General features: G+C 37.8%; 1 protein-coding gene across 1 annotated transcript in view; it reads right to left on the minus strand.

Annotated features, from left to right (window-relative positions):
• Positions 1–638: 638 nt before the first annotated feature.
• Positions 639–12,102, minus strand: part of LOC149198785 (putative pentatricopeptide repeat-containing protein At2g01510) — a 68,699-nt gene continuing 57,235 nt past the window's right edge. Inside the window, exon 3 of the mRNA XM_089400360.1 lies at positions 639–1,456. Coding sequence (XP_089256486.1) covers positions 639–1,456 — 818 coding nt within the window. The remainder of the gene's footprint in view (positions 1,457–12,102) is intronic.

A 12,102-nucleotide genomic window follows, 5' to 3' on the forward strand; every position in this document is an offset into this window, starting at 1 on the left:
ATTCCAGAAAATGAGAATTTATGTGATATATAATATCTACAGTCATAATCGTCAGTTATTCCATTATTAAAGTATTATGCATAACCTAAACCCGACACATCCAAAGAAGATCCCATAGTGGGGTCGGTGGTCTATTCAACGCGTCATGTAGGTCAAAGTTTGTATCTGGTACATACCCTGCTATCTTCATCTGTTCAACTAGTTTCTCCAATGTTGTATAAATTTCCTCTGTTTGAGCATGTGATCTATCATCAGCAACAAATGCATATGACCTGTTATTTACCTCGATCCAGTTGTAGTCGGGCTCCTTTTTAATTCTTTTGTCTTTCATCATCTTCTTAATCCTTGCAGCATCATCCCACTTGCCAGCTACAGTGTAGATGGTTGACATAACCACATATGTCATAGCATCTCTGGTTCCAATTCAAAAGGCGTTTTGTTGCGTGTTCTCCTAGCTCTATATTTCCATAGGTTCTACAAGCACCGAGCAAAGCCATCCACATTCTAGCATTAGGTTCGAGGGGGATATTATTGATGAATTTTTCTGCATCATTCAAGTGCCCGCGTGAGCAAGAAGGTCAACCATGCAAGAATAGTGTTCTGCTCTCGGCGTAACACAATAATCTTTTGTCATGCAATCAAATTAAGCTGACATGATCTGGACTTGTGCCTTCCTGTAGCATTTGTTCAAAGAGTTGAAGTGCCTCCATGGCATAACCATTTTGGGCATATGCTGATATCATGGCATTCCATGAGACTAAATTCCACTCAGGCATCACACCGAAAAATTTATCAGCATCATCTATGCTTCCACATTTGGCATACATGTCCAATAGAGCACTTGCTGAAGAAAAAAAAATGCTCGACTCATAACCAGTTTTAATCATGTAGTCATGGATTTGCTTGCCCTGTTCCAGTGCTGCTAGGCTTGCACAAGCTCTGAGAACACTAGCAAAGGTTGCTTGATGGGGATTCACAACTGTCTTCTGCATTTGAGAAAACAAATCCAAAGCTCCCTCGCCACATCCCGCCTGCGAATATCCTGTGATTATAGCAGTCCAGGAAATCGGGTTTCTGTTGGGAATTTTGTCAAACATCTGATATGCATCCTCTATGCTAGCACATTTAGCATACATGTCGATAAGAGAATTCCCAACAATGCCATTTGACTCGACAACAGCTCTGATAACCAGAGCATGAAGCTGTTTCCCCTGCTCGAAAGCCTGTAAGCTGGCGCAAGCACTGAGAATGCTCGAAAATGCAAATTGAGACAAATCAAAAGATATGCTCTGTGATTGCTGAAAAGGATTCAAGGATTCCTCAACCTGCCCATCCCACAAATACCCTATGACCATCACATTCCATGAAACCTCACCGCGCTTTGGCATTTGATCAAATAGTTTGCAGGCATCCTCTATGCTACTGCACTTGACATACATGTCCATAAGTGCGTTGCCTACAAAGACGTTCAATTCAAATCCAGAGTGAATAATATTGCCATGAAATTGTATCCCTTGTTCTAAATAGGAGAGACAATAGGCCTTTCACGTCTCTTGGTTGTTTCCAATTCTCTCAGGAAGTCGAGGTTTCTGATCCTTTTGTCTCCTCTACTCTTTCTCTGCTTATTTTTTTTGCTCCACAAGTTCTTATTTGTGTTTAATGACAAAGTTTGTATGATTGACAAAAATGATGAGCGGATTAGATGTGAAATCGATTTTTCATCCTTGAATGTTAAAATTTGAGGCATTTACAATCATTTGACTTGTTGCTGCTCATGAGATCCACTACAGGTTTCAGGTTAGTTTAACAGTTGCGGCAGTATAAATCACAAATGTTTAAAGTGAATACATTTCAACCTGGCATCTATATTAATACAACAATGTTTCGAAATATCTCTATCCATGTAAACATAAAACTGATCCGAGAGGCTGTAAGTGCCTTCTTTGTTAGCCAGACCAATGGAGGCCTATTTATCTCCATTAAACATGATGAAAAATAATGCTCATCTCTACAAGAAAAATGATGTTACTAGGCTGAGATAGGGTGCTTAACCTACATGATATATCTTCTCAAAACAATCAACAATAGATGCCAAGAAAAAAAATGTTATGTAGTTCTAGACTCGACAGTCATGATTATTTTGAAATATTAGATTGGTTTAACATCTGGGCATCATTCAAATTTAAAACCCTACATTTTATTAATATGAAAACCTTTATTTATTTTTCCGTCAACCCTAATGTGGAAACAGACAGCGAGTCTGGAAACTCAGAAGTTACGGATGGACTCACTAATTTGGGTTCTTGTCTATTCCCAATTACCATAATCGGTTAGAAGTTGAGGGATTTTCCGAAGCTTTAACAACTTTTGGATGATGACAAATGGAGAGAAAACGAAATTAGGGACTGATATAAGGATATATTTTGGAACTGAGTAATGAGCCAGCGAGCCATTAGTCCTCTCTCTTGGTCAGCGTAGTACAAAAAGAGGGGAGAAAAGCATATTATTTGAACTGCAATTGTCTATGCAAAAACTTTAAAAATGGAGAGGACAGTTGACGGGCCTTAAACTTGCACGTCGTTTCCTGGAAACCTCTCTACTAACCACCACCCTGTCACTTCAAATTATTGATATTACGATGCTAGGAAAGATATTGAAGTATGATTTATCTGATTTAGTTATTTGAAACAACTTTGTTGGTGTCTACTTTACATTTATATCCAAGAGAATGAATCAAAAGTGCTTTGAAATAAAACAATTTGATTATGATATCATAGAAACCATCTTCCATATCCTATCTTACTTTACTATGTAACCTCTGCACGCTCTTTCTACATTAGCTTTCAAGACTATCTGATACAAATCTAAAATTGATTTGCAGTAGAAGCTTACCTACCATTTTCATAAATTTTGGCTTTAAATTTTCTTAAACTTTCCTATCACTTGCCTTCAATCTAATTGCATCGTCTTATTTAGTGCTTTTCCACTTTCCTAATTTCATTAATTTTGCAAAACAGTTCCAGTGCCTCCTCACCATGGCCACATAATTTAATGAAATTTGGTCTTTTCATTAAAAAAAAATTATTCTCATTCTTTTAAACAACTAAGTTCTAGTTAAGCAATCATAACTAGAAGTTTTTTTACAAACTTCCACTGTGTAATTTTCCTATTCCTAAATCACAACATTTGTCTATAGATAAAATTCTCTCATTTATATATAAAAAAGCAATATAAAATATTTTTATTATAAAATGTATATTAATTTATAATATTAGATAAAATTATCTAATATATATATATATATATATATATATATATATATATATATATATATATATATATATATATATATATATATATATATATATATATATATATATATATATATATATATATATATATATATATATATATATATATATATATATATATATATATATATATATATATATACCATTTGTGAGCATATTTATATCATCTAAAAAAATGGTGAGCTTTTCCATGTAAGTATTAAAGTTCATATCTCAAGTTATACCTTTTTAGGTTGATTATCTAGAATTTATTAAATAAGTTCGTATGGAAAAATAGACTCCATAGCAGATTTTATTTCTGCACTTTTCTCATCAGAATGATTTTGTTGGGTGGAAAACAATATTTCCAGTGTTTTGAAAGAGTCTTTAACTAGCCATCCCTTGGAATATTCGAATCTGCGCAGGCCTCTTTTGGTCTTCGTTGTTATTTTTTTTTTACTTTCACAAAACGACCTTCTATGTTTCTGAGTCTTTGAAGACTTCGATCCTTGAAGATTGAAAACATGTCTGATAATGTTTGGGTATGAAACACATTTCTCTAGGCATGGATTAAACTCATTTTGTGAATAACAAAGCTACACCACTCATTCAAGATATGGCTCAATCTTGCAACCTCACAACCATCTCAAAAAAATAAAAATAAAAATAAAATCTCTAAATCTACAGAAATTAAATCGCAAATATTGACCTAAAAGCTTCTCTGAATTCCGTTAGTTTGATGAGTTAAGAAGTTATGAAAATTATATGTTAAATACATTTTGAAATTGAGATTTATGTGTTTTGAAAGTATATAAGTGATATCAATTTTCATTCTCCATTCTATTAATATCACAAAGTGGCATTCTTTCATCCCACAGTGTTTTAGATTTTTTCCATGAAGCTAGTAAGAAGTCACATTTATTTTGGCAATGCAATTTTTCTTGTGTGTGTATGTGTGTGTGGATAATTTCTTAGGAACCTTGCTTCAAAGACACTGCCTCTTCAAGAGATGAGACTAATTGTTTATATGTCCTATAGGGGGTCCCAAGATTCATAAAATGGACATAAAGGATTTTAAAAACATAATTTAAAAGGGTGGGAAGGAACAACTAATGGCCACAAAAGGAAGACATGACTAAAAAGGCTATTATTCACATTAGTATTTCACTTAATTATTTGAATATATTAAACCAAGTTATTAATTAGCTCAATATTAAATTATAGCTATGGTACTAAAGAAAACAATTTGTGTTAGAGTGTGACTTACAAGTACATTTCACTAGTACCCTAGCGAGTCTCAAGAAAAAATTTGTAAGTTATGTAGAACTTACACATGAGAGGATTTGGTAGATCCTTGGGAATCTTCTCAGTACTAATAATGCTTGTTTACGAGCATAGTAAAAGGAAAACTTATGACTATCGTTATACACATGTATGTGAGTCAGCTAAGAGGGATAAGTCCTAAGAGGGATTAATGAGTCTTGCGCATCATGCAGATATTTGGACAATTCAAAATGGTGAGGACACGAAGAAATCAAGGTAAGGGATATTCATCATAAGGACCTCCTACAAATAACCCATTACCTTCACTGGAATTGACTCTCATCTTGCGTTCCCTAGAAGCAATTAATGAGACTTTAAAAGGGTGCCAAACAAATGAAGTGGAAGTGGAGCACCCTCCCTCAGGGTTAGGAAATCTCGAGGGATCAAGAGACTCTGATAGAGGACCTCCAATCGAGGACATTACTATGGAGCTCCAAAATATTAAGCTCCTGGAGTTTGTTGGAGGTCATGTCAGTGAACATGCAGAAGCCTGGTTAGAAGGAATGAGAAGGTGCTTTGCACTAAGGGATTATAATTCCAATTCAAAATCTAAAATAGCAATATTCCAACTCAGAGATAGTGCTATGAATTGGTGGGGTAGCTTAGAGAGTCAACTACACCTCACTCCAGACAAAGTTACTTGGGAATTATTTGAGGAGAGATTTAGGAAAAATTACCTACCAGCATATTATGAAGAACAACAGGTAGGAGCCTTCCATGCCCTGGTACAAGGAAATCGTATGGTAGAAGAATATGAAATTAGATTCATGGAATTGGTCAAGTATGTCTCCTACATGGATACTGACTAGTGCCAAGCAAATCATTTTATTTATGGATTGAACCCTAATATTAGGGCAATGGCTCGGATGTGGAAGCCATCCTCAGTTGCAAAAGCTATGGAACAGGCTCGTTGTGTCGAAGGACACTTAGACTTAAAGAGTGGAAACAAAACCATTTTTCCATGCCAACCAAGATTTATGGGGAAGGCCCCTCGTACCTTCCACAAGGGAGGAAGTTTGAGGCCACCACCATATGGAAACAAGGTGGTACCTAGAGCACCGACAGTGGGGATTTCAATGTTTACTAGTATAGATTCACCCGCAGCTTCAAGGGCGCATGCAAATCAAGGTCATACCCGAGGAGCAACAAGTTGGGCCAGGGGTCCCAAGGGAAGTAACGCTTTCAAAAGAACTCCCCAACATTCAGTTCAAGGTCTACCGCGCATCACTTGTTGGGATGCAGGGGGTCTTATTACCAACATGACCGCCCTAAGTTACAAGTTGGTAACAATGTAGAGAAGGAAAAACACTAATGGGGGGGGGGGGCACGTAGCCACCATCGAATCTATGCAACAGTTGATAAATAGAAATTTGAACACTATTCTGCCGTGGTAGAAATCTCAGGTATGATAAACAAAGTAAAATTTAAAATTGTGTTTGATTCTGGTGCTAAAAATAGTTTCATTTCACCAATTGCATTAGAAAAATGTGGGTTGGCAACCTATGAGCATGATGACTTTAAGAAAGTTGAGATGGCTTCTGGGATAAAACAAGCAGTAGGACCTAGTGTTGACAAATTTCAGGTAAACCTCGGGGTGTGTATGACTAAGTTGAAGGCATATGCCACAACATTGGGGACGTATGATGTAATTATTGGAATGGACTGGTTAGAATCTCATCGAGCTTTGGTAGACTATTTCAAGAAGAAGGTGATTTCTTTAGATGATGAAGGTAGGCCAATTGAGATTTTTGGAATCAAGAGAGGAGTGTCACTATGATTCATATCCATGATGAAGTTAAAACGTTGTCTCTGACAAGGTTGCAAGCTATATGTGGTCAAGGCTATAAGTGATGAGGAAGGACCCTTCCTAGATCAACACCCAATTTTGTCAGAATTCAACGATGTTTTTCCTAACAAATTACCTGGATTACCTCCTGTAAGGGAGTTGATTTCACAATCAACCGAAAACCTAGTGTAGAACCAATATCTAAGACACCCTATAGGACAACAACTCCAAAACTTTGTGAGTTGCAGATGCAGTTGAAAGATCTCTTAGACTTGGGATTTATCAGACCTAGTATTTCACCTTAGGGTGCACCAATGATTTTTGTCAAGAAGAAGGATGGTTCCTTGCAGATATGCATAGATTATAGGGGCTTGAATAGAGCCACAATAAAGAATAGGTATTCAATACCTCGAATAGATGACCTATTTGAAAAGAGCAGCGGTTTTCTCAAAGATCAATCTACGATCTGGATACCACCAATTGAGGATTAAGGAAGAGGACATCTCAAAAACTGCATTTCGAACTCAGTTTGGTCAGTATGAGTTCGTATTTGTTCCATTTGGTTTGACCAATGCACTAACAGTATTCATGAGCCTCATGAATGGTGTGTTCAGGAAGTATTTGGACCAATTGGTGCAAGTCTTTGTAGACAACATTCTTGTGTATTCCAAGAATGAAAAGGAGCATGAAAAGCACCTAAGGGTTGTATTGACTTTCTTAAGGGAAAATTAATTGTATGGAAAATTGTCAAAATGTTCCTTATTTCAGAAGAAAGTTCATTGCCTTGGTGATCCAAATGGAAAATGGCATCAACCCATGGTATTCATCCACCCATGTTATTCATCCACCCATGGAATTTACCCATGGTATTGTAAGTGGCATCCACTCATGGTATTTATCCACCCATGGTATTGTAAGTGACATCCACCCATGGTATTGTGACATCCACCTATGGTATTCATTCACCCATGGAATTGACCCATGGTATTATGACATCCACCCATGGTATTCATTCACCCATGGTATTGTGACATCCACCCATGGTATTCATCCACCCATGGAATTGACCCGTGGTATTGTGACATCCACCCATGGTATTCATTCACCCATGGAATTGACCCGTGGTATTGTAATCGAAAAATACTATAAGTAACAAGTCGCATTTTGTAAAAGGACAGATGGCTGCCACAATGTAGCCTTTATAGTTATTATCGGTTTTAATAAAAAAATTCTTTGTGGTTTTATTTACTGTGTGTTCTGTCATTTTCTTTCTAGAATTGCAATGCTAGAAATAAAATGACAGAACACACAGTAAATAAAACCGCAAAGAAACTTTTTATTAAAACTGATAATAACTATAAAGGCTACATTGTGGTGGACCATCTATCATTTTACAAAATTCAACTTGTTACTTATAGTATTTTTTGGTTACAATACCATGGGTCAATTCCATGGGTGAATGAATACCATGGGTGGAAGTCACAATACCACGGGTCAATTCCATGGGTGGATGAATACCATGGGTGGATGTCACAATACCATGGGTGGGTGTCACAATACCATGGCTCAATTCCATGGGTGAATGAATACCATAGGTGGATGTCACAATACCATGGGTGAATGAATACCATAGGTGGATGTCACTTACAATACCATGGGCGGATAAATACCATGAGTGGATGCCACTTACAATACCATGGGTAAATTCCATGGGTGGATGAATAACATGGGTGGATGAATACCATGGGTTGATGCCATTTTCCATTTGGATCTTAGGGGGAGGCCCCCAAGATCTAAAAGATTGAAATGGATCTTGTGGGGGAGGCCCCTAAGATATGAATAATTTCAATGCTAGAAATAAAATGATAGAACACACAGTAAATAGAACCACAAAGAAATTTTTTATTAAAATCGATAATCACTATAAAGGCTACATTGTGGCAGACCATCTGGCCTTTTAAAAAATGTGACTTGTTACTTATAATATTTTTCAGTTACAATACCATGGGTCAATTCCATGGGTGAATGAATACCATAGGTAGATGTCACAATATCATAGGTCAATTCCATGGGTGGATGAATACCATGGGTGGATGTCACAATACCATGGGTGAATGAATACCATGGGTGGATGTCACAATACCATGGGTCAATTCCATGGGTGAATGAATACCATAGGTGGATGTCACAATACCATGGGAAAATACCATGGGTGAATGAATACCATGGGTGGATGTCACTTACAATACCATGGATGGATAAATATCATGAGTGGATGCCACTTACAATACCATGGGTAAATTCCATGGGTGGAGGAATAACATGAGGGGATGAATACCATGGGTTGATGCCATTTTCCATTTGGATCATTCCTCCCTCCTTAAGAGGCAATGGTCCCCATTGCATGAAGTTCCTTCCTGCAAAGCCTTTGTTGAATATGAAGAGCCACTAAAGAGAAGGGTTTTATGTAGTTAACCATAACCATGATGAACGAAGATCTGAGGATATAGATACACTATAATTCTTGTGACCAACTGTGATACTAATAGTGTGCGGCCTAGAAAATGGACTTCGATGAATTTTGGGTTTGTGGATGACCCATAACCATGATGAACGAAGATCCAAGCATAGAGATACCCTATAATGCTTGTGACCAATTGTGATACTGATAGTGTGTGATCCGAATTGGATCCATGAAAATTAATAAAGAGCCATGACTGTATCAAATCAGGACAAACTTCAAATCTATTAAAAAAGAGCTATTAGGAAAACCTCTGGACAGTGGCAATTTTTAGCCAGCAAGAAATGACGAGGATCTTCATCAAAGTGCGCTGATCGAGGCCCATGGAGACTACGTAGGAGGTAAAACTAGTAGTTGGGAAGCCCGAATCGGGAAACGGAGGCCATTTCTTAGCGCTAATCGCACATCGTTGGGAAAAACCCCTCGAGAAGGAAAAGCCCCAAAGCGCTCGGTCACATGGGAAGCCGGGAAACTATAGGGAAGGTGCTAAGGTGAAAGGCAGGTCCCGCACTCCAAAACCGGCAGAATATCAGAGGCATCCTTGGGCGGTAAGCGGTTTTGGTAGAAAACAAGAAATTCCATACATTGCATGACGTGTGTCCAGCAGATGAGAGAGAAAACCACCTCTCATCGCGGGCTAATGGTAGAGCAAGTCAACCGCATGAAATGAGCAAACATCGTAGGATTTGGGGGCTCCAGATCTAACGACGGAGATTGCACCCGATCGGAAACCAAATTTGATGGGGGAACTAAGTCGCGGCACATAAAAGTTTGAAGTTTGATTTGACCGCTAAGTTGGCAGATGAGTCATTCCACAGTGTAACTGAAATACCGAACCATTGAGGATGAGCTAACCTAGTTCATGAGAGGACAAGTGGCCATTCCCTATGAGACGTTGGCGATAATGCAAAGGCAGGGAACTCCAAGCGAATAGAAGTAGGCAATCCGAAAGGACGGAAGAGGAAGCGAACAGTCAAGGACAAATTGGCTTTAAGCCATGAACAGACAGAGAACAGAACACGAAGATAGAGGGAGCGAGAGCGAAGAAAAGACAGTGAAGCAAGAAGTAGAAAATAGAGAGCCGAGCTGACCTAAGGCAGCGTCGAGCAGACAGAAGGCTTGAGAGGTTCAAGCAATCCTTGTGAGGATCTGTCGGAAATTGAGTACCACATTGGGCTCCTCCCATTAAAGACCAGAGAGGTCAATATTTGGTAAGGAAAGAGTCTGTGCACTCTAGTGGCTTGGGGAATCCAAGAACCACACTGACAACCATTGTCTGTTTCAAGAGACTCAAATTGAGCTCCTCACTATAAATCTCTGCTTTAAAGAAACAATAAAAGAAGGCTGCCACTGAAAGCTGGACCAGAGACGTAGCCCTGGAGGATAGAGTGAACTCCTTATTAATTTTTTATGTTCTTGTATTTGCTTATTGTGTTTCTCTTACTATTTTCCATTTTTCAAGTGTCTGTGTATTTTGCAATCTGATCGATCCGTTGCCTAAAATAACATAGACACACACCAAAAATTGAGTCTGTAATACCTTCATTTATTAATTAATTAACTGAGATCACTCACGAGTGATTTTCAGATCAGTGTGCGGCCTATCAAATGGACTTCAATGAAGTGTGGGTTTGTGGATGACCCATAACCATGAAAAATGAAGATCCAAGGATAGAGATACCCTATAATGCTTGTGACCAACTGTGATACTAATAGTGTGCAGCCTAGTAATGGATTTCGATGACAAGGATTTTGTGCAATTGACCCATAACCATGATGTTGGTTGTTGATGAAGTAGCAGGTTCCTACATAGCTTGGGGTGGGAGGGCACGTCTCCAAATAACGCAAGCCGAATACTGCTATGTTGAAACTGATGAATGTGAAGCAAGTGCCTACTAAAGTGGCGTAGGAGGTTATGTCTCCAATGGGAACACGCTTTGAATGTTGCTGTAGAATTAAAATGGACATAAGTCTGTGAATATAACTCAGAATATTTATTATAACCTGTTTTTGGAAGCATAAGGACCATTTTTCATCTTCCCATGTGTTGGAAATCCTTATCTAGACACTCTAGAATCTTCGATGCATGCTGCAATGTTTTCCATCGTCACAAAAGTTTTGAAAAAATAGTTGATTTTAAATGAGCGATATCTCCCACATACGAAGTCGGATTAGACCCATTTTTTTTAAATTGGGTGATTTTTCAAGAGGAGCTCAAATCTACAATCATTTTTCTGAAATTCTATAGAAAAACTTCAAAAAATGATAGGAGAGTCATCATCCACTAGTTGTCGTCAGAAAAAAATTCTACAACATAACTGATTTTAAATCAGCGATATCTCTCTCATCCAAACTCTGATTTGGCTGATTTTTTTTTTTTTAATTTTGGTATTTTTTCACAAGGAACCTAGATATGTTATTTCTTTTTGTAAATATTGTACCAAATTGTTTATATTTGATCTGAAAACTCGTCGCCCAAAAAAACATTCCTGCAAAAAAATGAAAAAGAAAAATTCTTCCTGCTTGGCCCAAGAAAGTTCTCTATGGAGGTCGCGATGCATTCCTAAAGTTTGTTGAATATTGTTGCAAAATTTTGAAACTGAAATATGCATGAAACCCTCATTCCCATGGAATCGTAACCTGCTCTGATACCACTGATCTGGATCTTGGGGGGAGGTCCCCAAGATCTAAAAAATTGAAATGGATCTTGGGGGGAGAGACCCCCAAGATCTAAAAACTTGAATTACCAGAAGAAAAAGAGGAGAATGCCCAATGAATAAAACCACAAATAATTTTTTATTATTAAAATAGAGAACAACCATAAAATCTAGATTGTGGCGGAGAAACTGTCCTTTTAAAAAATGTGAATTGTTACTTATAGTATTTTTTGGTTACAATACCATGGGTCAATTCCATGGGTGGATGAATACCTTGGGTGGATGTCACAATACCATGGGTGGATGTCACAATACCATGGGTCAATTCCATGGGTGAATGAATACCATAGGTGGATGTCACAATACCATGGGCAAATACCATGGGTGAATGAATACCATGGATGGATGTCACTTACAATACTATGGGTGAATAAATATGATGAGTGGATGCCACTTACAATACCATGGGTAAATTCCATCGGTGGATGAATAACAAGGGTGGATGAATACCATGGGTTGATGCCA

This window comes from Pinus tabuliformis, chromosome 2_1 (genome assembly GCF_031772625.1).
Source record: "Pinus tabuliformis cultivar Carrire ecotype Pingquan chromosome 2_1, CPIR1, whole genome shotgun sequence".
Taxonomy (NCBI): Eukaryota; Viridiplantae; Streptophyta; class Pinopsida; order Pinales; family Pinaceae; genus Pinus; species Pinus tabuliformis.